The 19,699-nt window shown below is 45.5% G+C and overlaps 1 protein-coding gene across 9 annotated transcripts in view; it reads right to left on the reverse strand.

Annotated features, from left to right (window-relative positions):
* Positions 1 to 19,699, reverse strand: part of LOC110531287 (putative uncharacterized protein DDB_G0290521) — a 117,925-nt gene that overhangs the window by 8,283 nt on the left and 89,943 nt on the right. For all 9 annotated transcript variants that reach the window (XM_036989051.1, XM_036989045.1, XM_036989048.1 and 6 more), the window contains one exon: positions 4,623 to 4,865. In XM_036989051.1, the coding sequence (XP_036844946.1) occupies positions 4,623 to 4,865 (243 nt within the window). The remainder of the gene's footprint in view (positions 1 to 4,622; positions 4,866 to 19,699) is intronic.

The raw sequence follows: 19,699 nt of genomic DNA on the forward strand, positions 1-19,699 counted from the left end.
CTCTAGTGTTATAACTCCTCTAGTGTTATAACTCCTTCTCTAGTGTTATAACTCCTCCTCCTCAAATGTTGTAACTCATCTAGTGTTATAACTCCTCCTCCTCTTGTGTTATAACTCCTCCTCCTCTAGTTTTATAACTCCTCCTCTAGTGTTATAACTCCTCCTCCTCTAGTGTTATAACTCCTCCTCCTCTAGTGTTATAACTCCTCCTCCTCTAGTGTTATAACTCCTCCTCCTCTAGTGTTATAACTCCTCCTCCTCTAGTGTTATAACAGTAGCTGACCACTAGATCAGAGAAGTGGGACTCCTCTACCTCTAGTGTTATAACAGTAGTTGACCACTAGATGTCAGGCTTGCAGCATGGAGAACAGTCTGCTACTAAAGCTACAACACTGACATCTACTGCAAACATGATCTGTTAGGTTAAATAAAAACAAAATGGGATTAAATACCATGTCTCCTTGCCTGAAGATATAGTGATTATATACCATGTCTCCTTGCCTGAAGATATAGTGATTATATACCATGTCTCCCAGCATTACAATATAGCTAATCATTTATGCAATCCTGTGATGGAATGTCATAGGTTTCCAAGCATTTTAATATGACTTTAAAATATATCCCAAGGGGGTTGAGATGCATACAAAAACAACAGGGGGGGAGAGGGAGGGAAGGAGAGGATGGGCGATATGGAGAGGACAGGGGTAGAAGAGTGGAGTGGGGAGGGGAGGGGTTGTCGGACGGTGTTTGGGTGCAATGAGTAGGCCTACATGTGTGAAGGAGATGGGGGAGGCCTTACACTGGGTTGCGTTCCAGCAGATAATCAGATCTCACAACGCCATGAAGGAATTGTTGAACATATTAATATGATACAACTCATTTTCCAAGACAGTGTTTCCCAAAATCTCTCCTCTCCCGGTGTAAGAGAGATGGGTGGTGAAGTCAGTCAGGCGTTGGCTACTGAAGCTATGATTCCAGATTCTAGTTTCCGATAAGAGTGTTATTAACTTTGTAACGAGGTAAATAATGTGATTATGGTGATCACCCATCAGGCGGTCAGTTATTACATCTAGAAACTGGGGCTGATTACACACTGCTGAGTCAGGTTGTTAAAGGTATTCTCTGAAACGTTGTGTACATTTTTAGCCAGTAGTTTCTGAATTAGCTCTCACCAGGCAATATTGGTCCCCCGGAAATTTGCATACTACGTCCCAGACTGTATGTGGAGATGTGTGGCCCCACATCATTGCTCTCTCTCTCTCTCTCTCTCTCTCTCTCTGCTGTAGGTGCATCGTGTGTAGCTTGCTAGCCGTCACTCATACGGTGAGGGGCTGAATCTCATTGGTTGAGAACTCAAATCGCTAGTGGAAAATGGTTCAGCACAGCTTCCAGAAAAATAGTTGCTTTCGAAACTGGGGATTTTTTGAGGCTAATTGAGGTAAGACAGTAATACTGCTCTTAGATTATGTTTGTATAAACTGCACATTGACACATTCAGCCCGACGCGGCGAGGTTTAAAAAAAAAAACAATAATAATAAAATACTTAGCAGTCGCCAAAGTTACGTCGCATGTCTTTAATAACTACTAGGTGTCAGTGTGCTGACAAGAGACTGTCTATGAGAGGACTGGAGGACCATATGTGCTATCAGTGCTAATGCTCCAGACTGGTTAAGGCAACACGTCACTTCAATAAGGGTTCGTAATAAACCATTTAGAAGGCATTTACTTACTATTTATTAACATTTGTAAACTTAAAAATTAAGCGTTGAAATTGAAAGTATGAAACTGATTTGTAAAGTCCTTTTTTTGTGTAAAAGCTGTTTGAAATAAATTGCCTGGAATTTCAGCCTGTTCAGATGTGCTGGCCTATGTCATGACGTCACAATGTGATCTGATTATTATAGACCAATGACTGTTCATCTCGATAAAAAAGGGGTTGGGCTCTAGACCAGCCTATTAGCCAATCCAGGTTGTGTGTATAAATATCGTCAAATCGTCAAACGCCCGCACAACCAGACTGAGCATTTCAAGAGTCAAATGAGGGTCAGGTAAATATTACGTAAAAACACAGTGAAATGATTTAAATCACAGTAAAAACACTGATTTATAAGACATTTAGTGATGATTCAAACATTTAACTACCAAGACTGCACGGGAGCTTTAAACATCTTGTTTTGTGTGCTTGCAGGAAATGTCTACCAAATGGCATGCCCATCGTTTTGTGACAAATTACGCTGGTCACTCAAAATATTTACGAAGTATTGGTAATGTATAAATAGCACTCACTTTAGATTAGGGACTGCAAAAATACTGTACTAATGATTATAAATGTGAGAGTAATTATTCATAAATGCTTTCTAAATGGTTAATTACGGACCCTTAAAATAAATTGTTACCCTGGTTGGGACATGGAAAATTAAGGGTTTAGATCTGTCTCTCGGAGTCATCAAGGTGATGGACAGAGGGAGAGGTAGGGTGGTGTGGGCTCTGGGAGTCATCAGGGTGATGGAGAGAGGGAGAGGTAGGGTGGTGTGGGCTCTGGGAGTCATCAGGGTGATGGAGAGAGGGAGAGGTAGGGTGGTGTGGGCTCTCGGAGTCATTAGGGTGATGGAGAGAGGGAGAGGTAGGGTGGTGTGGGCTCTGGGAGTCATCAAGGTGATGGACAGAGGGAGAGGTAGGGTGGTGTGGGCTCTGGGAATCATCAGGGTAATGGAGAGAGGGAGAGGTTGGGTGGGGTCGGCTCTGGGAGTCATCAAGGTGATGGACAGAGGGAGAGGTAGGGTGGTGTGGGCTCTGGGAGTCATCAAGGTGATGGACAGAGGGAGAGGTAGGGTGGTGTGGGCTCTGGGAGTCATCAGGGTAATGGAGAGAGGGAGAGGTAGGGTGGTGTGGGCTCTGGGAGTCATCAAGGTGATGGACAGAGGGAGAGGTTGGGTGGTGTGGGCTCTGGGAGTCATCAGGGTGATGGACAGAGGGAGAGGTAGGGTGGTGTGGGCTCTGGGTGTCATCAAGGTGATGGACAGAGGGAGAGGTTGGGTGGTGTGGGCTCTGGGAGTCATCAAGGTGATGGACAGAGGGAGAGGTAGGGTGGTGTGGGCTCTGGGAATCATCAGGGTGATGGAGAGAGGGAGAGGTTGGGTGGTGTCGGCTCTGGGAGTCATCAAGGTGATGGACAGAGGGAGAGGTTGGGTGGTGTCGGCTCTGGGAGTCATCAAGGTGATGGACAGAGGGAGAGGTAGGGTGGTGTGGGCTCTGGGTGTCATCAAGGTGGAGAGAGGGAGAGGTAGGGTGGTGTGGGCTCTGGGTGTCATCAAGGTGGACAGAGGGAGAGGTTGGGTGGTGTGGGCTCTGGGAGTCATCAAGGTGGAGAGAGGGAGAGGTTGGGTGGTGTGGGCTCTGGGAGTCATCAAGGTGGAGAGAGGGAGAGGTAGGGTGGTGTGGGCTCTGGGTGTCATCAAGGTGGAGAGAGGGAGAGGTAGGGTGGTGTGGGCTCTGGGTGTCATCAAGGTGGACAGAGGGAGAGGTTGGGTGGTGTGGGCTCTGGGAGTCATCAAGGTGGAGAGAGGGAGAGGTTGGGTGGTGTGGGCTCTGGGTGTCATCAAGGTGGACAGAGGGAGAGGTTGGGTGGTGTGGGCTCTGGGAGTCATCAAGGTGGAGAGAGGGAGAGGTAGGGTGGTGTGGGCTCTGGGAGTCATCAAGGTGGAGAGAGGGAGAGGTTGGGTGGTGTGGGCTCTGGGAGTCATCAAGGTGGAGAGAGGGAGAGGTAGGGTGGTGTGGGCTCTGGGAGTCATCAAGGTGATGGACAGAGGGAGAGGTTGGGTGGTGTGGGCTCTGGGAGCCATCAAGGTGATGGACAGAGGGAGAGGTTGGGTGGTGTGGGCTCTGGGAGTCATCAGGGTGATGGAGAGAGGGAGAGGTAGGGTGGTGTGGGCTCTGGGAGTCATCAAGGTGATGGACAGAGGGAGAGGTAGGGTGGTGTGGGCTCTGGGAGCCATCAAGGTGATGGACAGAGGGAGAGGTTGGGTGGTGTGGGCTCTGGGAGTCATCAGGGTGATGGAGAGAGGGAGAGGTAGGGTGGTGTGGGCTCTCAGAGTCATCAAGGTGATGGAGAGAGGGAGAGGAAGGGTGGTGTGGGCTCTGGGAGTCATCAGGGTGATGGACAGAGGGAGAGGTAGGGTGGTGTGGGCTCTGGGTGTCATCAGGGTGATGGACAGAGGGAGAGGTAGGGTGGTGTGGGCTCTGGGAATCATCAGGGTGATGGAGAGAGGGAGAGGTTGGGTGGTGTCGACTCTGGGAGTCAACAGGGTGATGGACAGAGAGAGAGGGTGGGTGGGTGGTGTGGGACGGGACAGGAGGAGGATGGGGGAGTGGAAGACTGTGATTCTAGTGAGGGACTGATACTAAGGAGTTGCACCGTTTCTTCTGAAATCCTGGTTGGAGGAGTTCCGTGATTCAGAAGGGAATCTTCCAACTGGGAATCCTCCAAACAAGGATATCTGAAAACGCGGAAACTTTGGGGCATGTTTCCCGAATTGTGTAACCTTAGAGGGAGGATGGGGATTGGAGGAGAATAGTGGACGATTGTGGGCCTACTTTATAGTGGGTATACTCAGGCCCTTACCTTGCCTGGTCGGAGTGCCTGGATGGGGGGAGGGCGCAAGGCGGCTTGGGCAGGAGCAGCCGGGCAGGGCAACAGTACTGGTGGAGGGTGGAGCTGGACTGACTGTTAGCTGTCAGACTGCTGTGGAGGGAGGAGGTAGAACTAGGAACAGGAGTAGTAGTAGTGACGGTGGTGGTGGTGGTGCTGGTGGTAGGAGGATTGGAACGAGAAGAAGAAGCGCAACAGGTGGAATAAGGTGTTGACCTGACAGAGAGAGAGAGAGAGAGAGACACAGGGGGAGGGACAGGGAGAGACAGAGAGAGAGAGACAGGGGGAGGGAGAGGGAGAAATGGAGAGAGAGAGAGACAGGGGAGGGAGAGGGAGAGGGAGAGAGAGAGAGAGAGGGAGAAAGAGAGAGTGAGAGGAGGGAGAGGGAGAAAGGGAGAGAGAGAGAGACAGGGGAGGGGGAGGGAGAGACAGAGACAGAGAGACAGAGAGAGAGAGAGCGAGAGGAGAGAGAGAGAGGAAGAGAGAGCGAGAGGAGAGAGAGTGAGAGAGGAGAGACAGAGAGAGAGAGAGAGAGCGAGAGGAGAGAGAGAGAGGAAGGAAGGAAGGAGATAGAGAGAAAAAATCAAGTCAAGATAGAAGGAGAAAAGAACAACATCCAGAAAGGCACACAGTAACCAGCCAACCATAGACTAGTAGACAGTATTGTTGACTAGCAGTGTAGACTAGACTAGTAGACAGTATTGTAGACTAGCAGTGTAGACTAGACTAGTAGACAGTATTGTTGACTAGCAGTGTAGACTAGACTAGTAGACAGTATTGTTGACTAGCAGTGTAGACTAGACTAGTAGACAGTATTGTAGACTAGCAGTGTAGACTAGACTAGTAGACAGTATTGTAGACTAGCAGTGTAGACTAGACTAGTAGACAATATTGTAGACTAGAAGTGTAGACTAGACTAGTAGACAGTATTGTAGACTAGCAGTGTAGACTAGACTAGTAGACAGTATTGTTGACTAGCAGTGTAGACTAGACTAGTAGACAGTATTGTAGACTAGCAGTGTAGACTAGACTAGTAGACAGTATTGTAGACTAGCAGTGTAGACTAGACTAGTAGACAATATTGTAGACTAGAAGTGTAGACTAGACTAGTAGACAGTATTGTAGACTAGACTGGCAGACAGTATTGTAGACTAGAAGTGTAGACTAGTAGTGTAGACTAGACTAGTAGACAGTATTGTAGACTAGACTGGCAGACAGCACTATAGACTAGACTAGTAGACAGTATTGTATACTAGACTGGACTAGTAGTGTTAGAAACAGTAACCAGCCAGCCATAGACTAGACTAGTAGACAGTATTATAGACTAGACTAGTAGTGTAGACTAGACTAGTAGACTAGACTAGTAGTGTAGACTAGACTAGTAGACTAGAATAGTAGTGTTAGAAACAGTAACCAGTCAGCCATAGATTAGACTAGTAGACTAGACTAGTATACAGTAGTGTAGACTAGTAGTGTAGACTAGTAGTGTAGACTAGTATACAGTAGTGTAGACTAGTATTGTAGACTAGTTGTGTTAGAAACAGTAACCAGCCAGCCATAGACTAGACTAGCAGTGTATACAGTATTGTATACTAGTTGTATAGACTAATATTGTAGTAGTGTAGACTAGTATTGTAGACTAGTTGTGTTAGAAACAGTAACCAGCCAGCCATAGACTAGACTAGCAGTGTATACAGTATTGTAGACTAGTTGTATAGACTAATATTGTACTAGTGTAGACTAGTATTGTACACTAGTATTGTAGTAGTTAACAGTAAAAACAGAGAGTTTATACTGATATAAATTGAATCAAATGTTATTTGACACCGAAAACAACTGCTGTAGACTTTAACATTACATGATCGAGAAATAAAATACACAAGAATGGAGCAATATACAGGAAGTACCAGACCAATGTGCAGCTATATACAGGAAGTACCAGACCAATGTGGAGCTACATACAGGAAGTACCAGACCAATGTGGAGCTATATACAGGAAGTACCAGACCAATGTGGAGCAATATACAGGAAGTACCAGACCAATGTGCAGCTATATACAGGAAGTACCAGACCAATGTGGAGATATATACAGGAAGTACCAGACCAATGTGGAGATATATACAGGAAGTACCAGACCAATGTGGAGCAATATACAGGAAGTACCAGACCAATGTGCAGCTATATACAGGAAGTACCAGACCAATGTGGAGCTATATACAGGAAGTACCAGACCAATGTGGAGCAATATACAGGAAGTACCAGACCAATGTGCAGCTATATACAGGAAGTACCAGACCAATGTGCAGCTATATACAGGAAGTACCAGACCAATGTGGAGCTATATACAGGAAGTACCAGACCAATGTGGAGCAATATACAGGAAGTACCAGACCAATGTGGAGCTATATACAGGAAGTACCAGACCAATGTGCAGCTATATACAGGAAGTACCAGACCAATGTGGAGCTATATACAGGAAGTACCAGACCAATGTGGAGCAATATACAGGAAGTACCAGACCAATGTGGAGATATATACAGGAAGTACCAGACCAATGTGCAGCTATATACAGGAAGTACCAGACCAATGTGGAGCAATATACAGGAAGTACCAGACCAATGTGGAGCAATATACAGGAAGTACCAGACCAATGTGGAGCAATATACAGGAAGTACCAGACCAATGTGGAGCAATATACAGGAAGTACCAGACCAATGTGCAGCTATATACAGGAAGTACCAGACCAATGTGGCGATATATACAGGAAGTACCAGACCAATGTGGAGATATATACAGGAAGTACCAGACCAATGTGGAGCAATATACAGGAAGTACCAGACCAATGTGCAGCTATATACAGGAAGTACCAGACCAATGTGGAGCTATATACAGGAAGTACCAGACCAATGTGGAGATATATACAGGAAGTACCAGACCAATGTGGAGCTATATACAGGAAGAAAACACTCTAAAGTTTCCAAAACTGTCAAAATATTGTCTGTGTGTATAACAGAACTGATATTGCAGGCGAAAACCTGAGGAAAATCCAACTAGGAAGTGCCTCTTATTTTGAAAGCTCCATGTTCCATTGCATGCCTTCCCTCCATTTAAAGGGATATCAACAAGCTTCCACATGGTCTGAACAGTCATAGTAGACATAGTTTCAGGCTTTTATTCTGAAAAATTAGCGAGAAAGATCACATCGCGTCATTGGCTGGCTGGGTGCCAGCAGCGTTTTGCCTGAGCCAACAGAGTGGAGCAGACATTTTCTCTCTCACTCCTATTGAAAAAGCTAAGGGCCAGTTGAAATGTTATCGATTATTTATTGTAAAAACAACCTGAGGATTGATTATAAAAAACGTTTGACATGTTTCTACGAACTTTACGGATACTATTTGGAATTTTTTTCTGCCCCGTCGTGACCGCTTGAGCCTGTGGATTTCTGAACATAACGCGCCAACCAAATGGAGGTATTTTGGATATAAAAATAATCTTTATGGAACAAAATAAACATTTATTGTGTAACTGGGAGTCTTGTGAGTGCAAACATCTGAAGATCATCAAAGGTAAGCGATTCATTTTATTGCTTTTCTGACTTTCGTGACCAATCTACTTTGCGGCTAGCTGTTTGTAATGTTTTGTTTGCTGAGAGACTAATGTCCTTACATAAACGCTTGTTATGCTTTCGCCAAAACGCTTTTTTGAAATCTGATACGCCAGGTGGATTAACAACAAGCTAAGCTGTGTTTTGCTATATTGCACTTGTGATTTGATGAAAATGTAATATTTGTAGTAATTTAATTTGAATTTGACCTTAGTTCCTTTTTTATGTCTCTATTTTAGTTTGGTCAGGGCGTGAGTTGGGGTGGGCATTCTATGTGTTTGTTCTATGTTTTTGTATTTCTGTGTTTGGCCTGGTATGGTTCCCAATCAGAGGCAGCTGTTTATCGTTGTCTCTGATTGAGAACCATACTTAGGCAGCCTGTTTTTCCCAGTATGATTTGTGGGTAGTTGTTTTCTGTCTCTGTCTGTGTCTGCACCAGACAGAACTGTTTCGTTTTCGTTCGTTCTCTTGTTATTTTGTTTTGTGTTCAGTTTCAATAAATATTAACATGGACACGTACCACGCTGCATATTGGTCCGATCCTTCCTACTCCTCCTCAGAAGAGGAGGAAAACCGTTACATCAAGAATTAAGCACCTTCCCCAAACTCGGCCATCTCATGTTGTGTGGTAGGGGAGATCTGCATGACCAGACTCTGTCTCTTCCAACAGTGAGACAAACTGCCTGTGGTTTAAAAGATTTTGCTCTTATGAAGTTTACCACTAGTGATTTTTTCCACAACATGGCTCATTTTCAGAATACATTTACAGAACAGCTCCTGATGAATAATGCAATGCAGGAAAATAATTTTCTGATCTGGGTTCAGCTCAGCTACTTGATCTTGTATCCTTTTCAAAAGGCCAATGCTTTTTCCTGTCAAGTTTGGGCACCCCCATCAGTGGTCACACTGGATAACTTTTCAAAACTCAGTCCCAGCTTTGCCACACACTTATTAACCTCCTCCAATAAATCCTTCCCTGTGCTCTTCATTGACGGCACAGAAGGAAGCTCTCTGTCATTTCGTAAAGAATATCACGTGCATCACTGCACCAGGGCCAAGGAGAAATAGGTGAAATCCTTCCCAGTCTTTCAACTGTTGCTCCATATTCTCTGTGATGTCCTCAACATGCTGTGTCACTGTTCATCTTGTCAGGGAAACATTTTCAAACAGTTATTTCTTGTCCCGGTATTGCTGCAGAATCAATTAAACATTATTTTGCGAATTCGCCTTCAGCGAATGGCTTGCTATGTTTAGCAATTTTGTGGGACAGTACATAGCTGGCTCTCGCAATTCCGTCGTTTGCCGAATGCAGTTTTGTGAAAAGTCCTTGCTGATTTTGCAACTGAGAAAGCAACTCTTTCAATGCATATATATTCCTGTATTTCATCGTCTGGAAGCGCCGGGACAAGTTGTAGTCTTTCAAGACAGCGATGCTCTCTTTGTACACTAAGCACACAGCTTTCCCTGATACCTCAATGAAGAAACATTTCGATGTCCACTCTTTCTGGAACACCCTACATTCATTGTCTTCTTACCTTCCCTTTGAACACTTTGAAAAAATTTTTTTTTGTGCAATTTGTAACTAACGACTATTTGCAACTGTGACGTGTGTTTCAGCCTGTCAGCCGCTGTCTTTCCTCGTGCAGTTGTTATTTATACATGCCTTCAAAATAAATGTCCCACAAGCGGTGGGAGTTAAATCTTTACACAAAGGCGAGTATTCATTGGGCTTTTAATTTGAATAACAAATACGCTTTTCAAAACTTTCCTATCAAATTCTTTATGGGCCGGCCTTTGCCCAGGCCTGGTCTAGTGAGTGTGCATAGGGTCAGTGCAAGATAGATTCAGTGCAGATAGTTTGAATACCATTCATTTTCTTAGGGGTAGAAGCTGTCTCGGAGCCTATTGGTCTGAGAGCTGATGCTCCGGTACCGTTTGCTGGATGGTATTAGGGTGAACAGTCTATGGCTTGGGTGGCTGGAGTCTTTAGCAATTATTTAGGACTTCCTCTAAAACCACCTGATATAGAGTACCTGAATAGCAGTGTTGGAGTCGTGTGTGATCACGCAGCCATGGGTGAACAAGGAGTACAGAAGGGGACTAAGCACACACCCCTGAGGGGTCCCTGTGTTGAGAGTCAGCATGGCGGAGGTGTTGCTGCCTACCCTCACCACCTAGGGGTTGGCCCGTCAAGAAGTCCAGTATCCATTTGCAGAGGGAGGGGTTCAGTCCAAGGGTCTCTAGCTTGGTGATGGGCTTGGAGAGGACTATGGTGTTGAACTCTGAGCTATAGATTATGTACAGCATTCTCACATAGTTATTTCCCCTCTTGTCCAGGTGGGAGAGGGCAGTGTGGGGTGCAATTGAGATTGCCTCATCTGTGGATCTGTTGGGGCGGTATGTGAATCGGAGTGGGTCCAGGGTGTCTGGGATGATGGTGTTGATGTGAGCCATGACCAGCCTTTCAAAGCACTTCATAATTACAGATGTGAGTGCTACAGGGCAATAATTGTTCAGGCAGGTTACCTTGGAGCTCTGGGGAACAGGGACCATGGTGGTCAGCTTGAAACATGTTGGGATTACAGACCGGGACAAGACCCTTGCCAGCTGGTCGTGCTTTGAGAACGTGCCGTGGTAATCTGCCTTGTGATTGTTAACCTGTTTAAATGTTTTGCTCGCATCGGCCACAGAGAGTGAGACAGTAATCCAGAAAAACAGGGGTTTTCATGCAAGGCACAGCTACGATGGGGGTGAACTCTGTCCATAATAAAGTGTTGCTCTGCATTCTTAACAGCACTCTCAACAAGGCAGGTCCTACTGTCCCTAGTTTCTACCTTCTTAACAACACTCTCAACAAGGCAGGTCCTACTGGCCCTAGTTTCTACCTTCTTAACAACACTCTCAACAAGGCAGGTCCTACTGTCCCTAGATTATACCTTCTTAACAACACTCTCAACAAGGCAGGTCCTACTGGCCCTAGTTTCTACCTTCTTAACAGCACTCTCAACAAGGCAGGTCCTACTGTCCCTAGTTTTGTCGCACCTAATATATATGCATGTCAACCTCTCCTGGCTCAAAGTGGAGGAGAGATTGACTTCATCACTACTTGTATTTGTGAGAGGTATTGACATGTTGGATGCATCGAGCTGTCTGTTTAAACTACTAGCACACAGCTCAGACACCCATACATACCCCACAAGACATGCCACCAGAGGTCTGTTTAAACTACTAACACACAGCTCAGACACCCATACATACCCCACAAGACATGCCACCAGAGGTCTGTTTAAACTACTAACACACAGCTCAGACACCCATGCATACCCCACAAGACATGCCACCAGAGGTCTGTTTAAACTACTAACACACAGCTCAGACACCCATCCATACCCCACAAGACATGCCACCAGAGGTCTGTTTAAACTACTAACACACAGCTCAGACACCCATGCATACCCCACAAGACATGCCACCAGAGGTCTGTTTAAACTACTAACACACAGCTCAGATATCCATCCATACCCCACAAGACATGCTACCAGAGGTCTGTTTAAACTACTAACACACAGCTCAGACACCCATGCATACCCCACAAGACATGCCACCAGAGGTCTGTTTAAACTACTAACAAACAGCTCAGACACCCATGCATACCCCACAAGACATGCCACCAGAGGTCTGTTTAAACTACTAACACACAGCTCAGACACCCATCCATACCCCACAAGACATGCCACCAGAGGTCTCTTCACAGTCCCCAAGTCCAGAACAGACTATGGGAGGCGCACAGTACTACATAGAGCCATGACTACATGGAACTCTATTCCACAGTACTACATAGAGCCATGACTACATGGAACTCTATTCCATCATTAAGGAACTCATGCAAGCAGTAAAAATACATCTTATGGAAAACTAATATGCTATGAACGTCATAAATATTTATTTCGTTCTTAAAACATTAAGTGAATGTGAATGTCCTGTGCAAACTAACTTAAACATTGTATGAATGTCAAAACAACTGAGCGTATTTGGTGTCTTGGGAACCTGTCTCTTCTCATGTACCTACAACCTAATGACATGTTTTGGGAACATGTCTCTTCTCATGTACCTTCACCCTAATGACATGTTTTGGGAACCTGTCTCTTCTCATGTACCTACACCCTAATGACATGTTTTGGGAACCTGTCTCTTCTCATGTACCCTAATTACATGTTTTGGGAACCTGTCTCTCGTCATGTACCCTAATTACATGTTTTGGGAACCTGTCTCTTGTCATGTACCCTAATTACATGTTTTGGGAACCTGTCTCTTGTCATGTACCCTAATTACATGTTTTGGGAACCTGTCTCTTGTCATGTACCCTAATTACATGTTTTGGGAAGCTTTAAAGAAATTCTGTCAACATTTTTGCAACATCAAAGGAATGTTTTGTGCACCCTGATATTATTATCTGAATGTCATCACAATTGGACAGATTTTGTGTTTTGGGAACATATCACTTGTCATGTCTGTCATGACGTTGCCCTCTTTGGGTACAGCAAGCCCCATCCCCCTCTCCCTGTCTCCTACACCCAGGCTGCTGTGGTCAGAGAGAGGTCGTAAATTCCTGGAGGAGATTATCTCCTCATGGCCATACAGTATAGAGAGAGAGAGTGAATTTTCATAGAGAACAAAGGAATTTCTTCAACCTCACAGAACCTGAGGTCCGAACAACATTTATGTTCTGGAGAAAGTATAAAAGATCGGTGAAGAATCCAGCTACGAACTGGTCCGTTTGGTACAATTTTGTGAAACTCATGTGAGACAATACGGCCACATTACCATAACACTGTTTATATAATAGCCTCAGATATGAGGCTTTACATCTAATTGTTGTATAAGATGAATGAGTGAGGATGATACTGTGAAATTGTGTAATGTGATTTTGGACTGTTCAATGAATTCCCTTTGGAGTTTAACTAAATCAGAGAACCGCCATGAGCACAGTTATGGTCGGGCATCCTGGGACAGGCCTTTTTCTGAAATTCCGAATATAACCCCCACCGTGAGAATTTCTCAACAGACCGTGTTGCTCTCAATTACGAGAGGACAAAGGTTGCAGAACAGCTTACCTCAATAACGAGAGGGCCAAGGTTTGAGACCAGACTGCTGAATCTTTTAACCATCCCACGTGGTTATACTCTTAGACTATCGATAAAGACAGAATAAGAACAAGTCTTTGATATTAATTACTAGTCTGCAGCTAGGAATTCGGTATCATTGAACACGAAGAACAACAACCGCTGAAACATCTATCTATAATGACATGAACGAATGTCACTCTGAACTATCCATTCTAACCACGACAGAGTGGGCGGACAAACTCTCCAACAGAAACAAACTTTTCTGTCCCCGACGACACACTGAGCATAAATATATATATTGATTGCAATTGTTCCAGAATGAGTGAGAGTTCATGTGCAAAGGATTAGCATTTCAATTGTTATAATTATCAACTGTGTGTTGTCTTATCTCAGTCGACCCCCACTTCCCTTTTGTTCCCCAAGCCGCGATGCCGGTTTATCCCACTAGGGGAACTCCGTTATCATTTCCTTGTAACTAATTACTGTTTGTTTATGCCTTTCTGTGAATTGCTTAGTTAGTACATAAATGATTTTAAGACAATTGATGTATGGATGACTCATAGTGAAGACTGGGTTCGTGCAGATAACTAACAATCTACGACGTTTGGAATGAGACTAACATGAGGTAAAGAAGAATTCATTAATCAGAAGACTATTGATCAGATATGAAAATGTCTGAAAAGTTATATTAGGAAAATTATAACTTTGTAATCTGAATATTTTCCTTGGTGCCCCGACTTCCTAGTTAATTACAGTTACATGATTAATCAGTTTAATCGCGTAATAGTAATTACAGAGAATCTTTGATAAAAACTAAAAGTCTTCATTTAATGATAGTAAAGACGCGACATGTCCCAACAATATTCTCACCAGAGTGTTTCCACAACCTAATGAAACATTCTGGTAACCAGATTAAATATGTTCAATATGATCTTGCAACATTAGGCAAATGTTTTATACAAACATTCTATAATCATCACCACGACTGAACAGTTTTTGTGCTATGAGAACATTTGGCACAACCTAACGAATGTTCTGGGAACTTTCACAGAAACAATTTTGGTTTGCTGGGATGTTTTCTCCATCGTCCTCTCTTGTAGTGTTCAGTGCTGGGATGTTTTCTCCATCGTCCTCTCTTGTAGTGTTCAGTGCTGGTATGTTTTCTCCATCGTCCTCTCTTGTAGTGTTCAGTGCTGGGATGTATCCTCCATCGTCCTCTCTTGTAGTGCTGGGATGTATCCTCCATCGTCCTCTCTTGTAGTGTTCAGTGCTGGGATGTATCCTCCATCGTCCTCTCTTGTAGTGTTCAGTGCTGGGATGTATCCTCCATCGTCCTCTCTTGTAGTGTTCAGTGCTGGGATGTTTTCTCCATCGTCCTCTCTTGTAGTGTTCAGTGCTGGGATGTTTTCTCCATCGTCCTCTCTTGTAGTGTTCAGTGCTGAGATGTATCCTCCATCGTCCTCTCTTGTAGTGCTGGGATGTATCCTCCATCGTCCTCTCTTGTAGTGTTCAGTGCTGGGATGTATCCTCCATCGTCCTCTCTTGTAGTGTTCAGTGCTGGGATGTATCCTCCATCGTCCTCTCTTGTAGTGTTCAGTGCTGGGATGTTTTCTCCATCGTCCTCTCTTGTAGTGTTCAGTGCTGGGATGTATCCTCCATCGTCCTCTCTTGTAGTGTTCAGTGCTGGGATGTTTTCTCCATCGTCCTCTCTTGTAGTGTTCAGTGCTGGGATGTTTCCTCCATCGTCCTCTCTTGTAGTGTTCAGTGCTGGGATGTTTTCTCCATCGTCCTCTCTTGTAGTGTTCAGTGCTGGGATGTTTTCTCCATCGTCCTCTCTTGTAGTGTTCAGTGCTGTATCCTCCATCGTCCTCTCTTGTAGTGTTCAGTGCTGGGATGTATTCTCCATCGTCCTCTCTTGTAGTGTTCAGTGCTGTATCCTCCATCGTCCTCTCTTGTAGTGTTCAGTGCTGGGATGTATCCTCCATCGTCCTCTCTTGTAGTGTTCAGTGCTGGGATGTTTTCTCCATCGTCCTCTCTTGTAGTGTTCAGTGCTGGGATGTTTTCTCCATCGTCCTCTCTTGTAGTGTTCAGTGCTGGGATGTTTTCTCCATCGTCCTCTCTTGTAGTGTTCAGTGCTGGGATGTTTTCTCCATCGTCCTCTCTTGTAGTGTTCAGTGCTGTATCCTCCATCGTCCTCTCTTGTAGTGTTCAGTGCTGGGATGTATCCTCCATCGTCCTCTCTTGTAGTGTTCAGTGCTGTATCCTCCATCGTCCTCTCTTGTAGTGTTCAGTGCTGGGATGTAATTTTCCATCGTCTTCTCTTGTAGTGTTCAGTGCTGGGATGTTTTCTCCATCGTCCTCTCTTGTAGTGTTCAGTGCTGGGATGTTTTCTCCATCGTCCTCTCTTGTAGTGTTCAGTGCTGGGATGTTTTCTCCATCGTCCTCTCTTGTAGTGTTCAGTGCTGGGATGTATCCTCCATCGTCCTCTCTTGTAGTGTTCAGTGCTGGGATGTATCCTCCATCGTCCTCTCTTGTAGTGTTCAGTGCTGGGATGTATCCTCCATCGTCCTCTCTTGTAGTGTTCAGTGCTGTAACCTCCATCGTCCTCTCTTGTAGTGTTCAGTGCTGGGATGTAATTTTCCATCGTCCTCTCTTGTAGTGTTCAGTGCTGGGATGTTTTCTCCATCTTCCTCTCTTGTAGTGTTCAGTGCTGGGATGTTTTCTCCATCGTCCTCTCTTGTAGTGTTCAGTGCTGGGATGTTTCCTCCATCGTCCTCTCTTGTAGTGTTTAGTGATGGGATGTTTTCTCCATCGTCCTCTCTTGTAGTGTTCAGTGCTGGGATGTTTTCTCCATCGTCCTCTCTTGTAGTGTTTAGTGATGGGATGTATCCTCCATCGTCCTCTCTTGTAGTGTTCAGTGCTGGGATGTTTTCTCCATTGTCCACTCTTGTAGTGTTCAGTGCTGGGATGTTTTCTCCATCGTCCTCTCTTGTAGTGTTCAGTGCTGGGATGTTTCCTCCATCGTCTTCTCTTGTAGTGTTCAGTGCTGGGATGTATCCTCCATCGTCCTCTCTTGTAGTGTTCAGTGCTGGGATGTTTTCTCCATCGTCTTCTCTTGTAGTGTTCAGTGCTGGGATGTATCCTCCATCGTCCTCTCTTGTAGTGTTCAGTGCTGGGATGTATCCTCCATCGTCCTCTCTTGTAGTGTTCAGTGCTGGGATGTTTTCTCCATCGTCCTCTCTTGTAGTGTTCAGTGCTGGGATGTTTTCTCCATCGTCCTCTCTTGTAGTGTTCAGTGCTGGGATGTTTTCTCCATCGTCCTCTCTTGTAGTGTTCAGTGCTGGGATGTTTTCTCCATCGTCCTCTCTTGTAGTGTTCAGTGCTGTATCCTCCATCGTCCTCTCTTGTAGTGTTCAGTGCTGGGATGTATCCTCCATCGTCCTCTCTTGTAGTGTTCAGTGCTGTATCCTCCATCGTCCTCTCTTGTAGTGTTCAGTGCTGGGATGTAATTTTCCATCGTCTTCTCTTGTAGTGTTCAGTGCTGGGATGTTTTCTCCATCGTCCTCTCTTGTAGTGTTCAGTGCTGGGATGTTTTCTCCATCGTCCTCTCTTGTAGTGTTCAGTGCTGGGATGTTTTCTCCATCGTCCTCTCTTGTAGTGTTCAGTGCTGGGATGTATCCTCCATCGTCCTCTCTTGTAGTGTTCAGTGCTGGGATGTATCCTCCATCGTCCTCTCTTGTAGTGTTCAGTGCTGGGATGTATCCTCCATCGTCCTCTCTTGTAGTGTTCAGTGCTGTAACCTCCATCGTCCTCTCTTGTAGTGTTCAGTGCTGGGATGTAATTTTCCATCGTCCTCTCTTGTAGTGTTCAGTGCTGGGATGTTTTCTCCATCTTCCTCTCTTGTAGTGTTCAGTGCTGGGATGTTTTCTCCATCGTCCTCTCTTGTAGTGTTCAGTGCTGGGATGTTTCCTCCATCGTCCTCTCTTGTAGTGTTTAGTGATGGGATGTTTTCTCCATCGTCCTCTCTTGTAGTGTTCAGTGCTGGGATGTTTTCTCCATCGTCCTCTCTTGTAGTGTTTAGTGATGGGATGTATCCTCCATCGTCCTCTCTTGTAGTGTTCAGTGCTGGGATGTTTTCTCCATTGTCCACTCTTGTAGTGTTCAGTGCTGGGATGTTTTCTCCATCGTCCTCTCTTGTAGTGTTCAGTGCTGGGATGTTTCCTCCATCGTCTTCTCTTGTAGTGTTCAGTGCTGGGATGTATCCTCCATCGTCCTCTCTTGTAGTGTTCAGTGCTGGGATGTTTTCTCCATCGTCTTCTCTTGTAGTGTTCAGTGCTGGGATGTATCCTCCATCGTCCTCTCTTGTAGTGTTCAGTGCTGGGATGTATCCTCCATCGTCCTCTCTTGTAGTGTTCAGTGCTGGGATGTTTTCTCCATCGTCCTCTCTTGTAGTGTTCAGTGCTGGGATGTTTTCTCCATCGTCCTCTCTTGTAGTGTTCAGTGCTGGGATGTATTCTCCCGAGTGGTGCGGCGCTCTAAGGCCCTGCATCTCAGTGCTTGAGGCGTCACCAGATTCCAGGCTAAATCACAACCGACCGTGATCGAGAGTCCCATAGGGTGGCGCACAATTGGCCCGGGTTTGGCCAGGGTAGGTTGTCATTGTAAAATAAGAATGTGTTCTTAACTGTCTTGCCTAGTTAAATAAAAGTTTTAAAAAACAATGGTGTTCTGCGGACAAACATGTCATTTTCTCCCTTGTTTTGTTTTAATTTCTTCTACTGAGTAGTAAGAGCAGTTCAAGCTCTTCCAATTCATAGGGAGACGTTTGCTTCTGCTTCTGAGGCAAGATCCATCCTTAAAAAGGAGTGCTAGAAAGCATATAACACCAGACTAGTCAGACATGTAGCTAGCTAGTGTAAAACACATATAACACCAGACTAGTCAGACATGTAGCTAGCTAGTGTAAAACACATAAAACACCAGACTAGTCAGACATGTAGCTAGCTAGTGTAAAAAACATAAAACACCAGGCTAGCCAGACATGTAGCTAGCTAGTGGAAAACACATATAACACCAGGCTAGTCAGACATGTAGCTAGCTAGTGTTAAAAACATAAAACACCAGGCTAGACAGACATGTAGCTAGCTAGTGTAAAACACATATAACACCAGGCTAGACAGACATGTAGCTAGCTAGTGTAAAACACATATAACACCAGGCTAGACAGACATGTAGCTAGCTAGTGTAAAACACATATAACACCAGGCTAGACAGACATGTAGCTAGCTAGTGTTAAAATATATAACACCGGAAACAGATGTTTTCGTCACAGGCTACAGTCAGACTGCCTGGGCTCATCTTGCTTGGTAAGCTACTCTGGCTCCTCCTAGTGGATATCCACAACACAAGGCTCACCTTGCTTAAGTAGGCTAATCTGGCTCTGGCTCCTCCTAGTGGATCTCCACAACACAAGGCTTCTCTTGCTTGGTAAACTAATCTGGCTCCCCCTAGTGGATATCCACTACACAAGGCCCTTTTTGCTTGGTAAGCTACTCTGGCTCCCCCTAGTGGATATCCACAACACAAGGCCACTCTGGCTTGGTAAGCTACTCTGGCTCCCCCTAGTGGATATCCACTACACAAGGCCCCTCTTGCTTGGTAAGCTACTCTGGCTCCCCCTAGTGGATATCGACAACACAAGGCCCCTCTGGCTTGGTAAACTGCTCTGGCTCCCCCTAGTGGATATCCACTACACAAGGCCCCTCTTGCTCGGTAAGCTACTCTGGCTCCCACTAGTGGATATCCACTACACAAGGCCCCTCTTGCTTGGTAAACTGCTCTGGCTCCTTCTGGGTGGAACGCAACGACGATCCTCCAAAAGATCTGACTCTGCCCATTAACACGCACGCTCGTCGATCGGTAGAGTGATATCAATAGAGACCTTAAGAGTTAGAGCCAAGGGGGAGGGGCCAGCTCTCTCTTTCTCTCTCTCTCTCTCTCTCTCTCCCTCTCTCTCTCCCTCCCTTCCTCCCTCCCTCTCTCTCCCTCTCTCATCCCTCTCCCTCTCTCTCTCTCCCCCTCCCTCTCTCTCCCTCTCTCATCCCTCTCCCTCCCTCTCTCTCCCCCTCTCTCTCTCCCCCTCTCTCTCTCTCTCTCTCTCGCCCTCCCTCCATCCCTCCCTCCCTTCCTTCCTCCCTCTCTCTCCCTCTCTCTCTCTCTCTCTCCCCCTCTCCCTCCCCCTCTCCCGCTCCCTCTCTCTCCCTCCCCCTCCCCTGGAGGAGTAATGACCAGTAGAAAAGAGAATACCAATGTCTCGGTGG

Source organism: Oncorhynchus mykiss, chromosome 9 (assembly GCF_013265735.2).
Source record: "Oncorhynchus mykiss isolate Arlee chromosome 9, USDA_OmykA_1.1, whole genome shotgun sequence".
NCBI classification, from domain to species: Eukaryota; Metazoa; Chordata; class Actinopteri; order Salmoniformes; family Salmonidae; genus Oncorhynchus; species Oncorhynchus mykiss.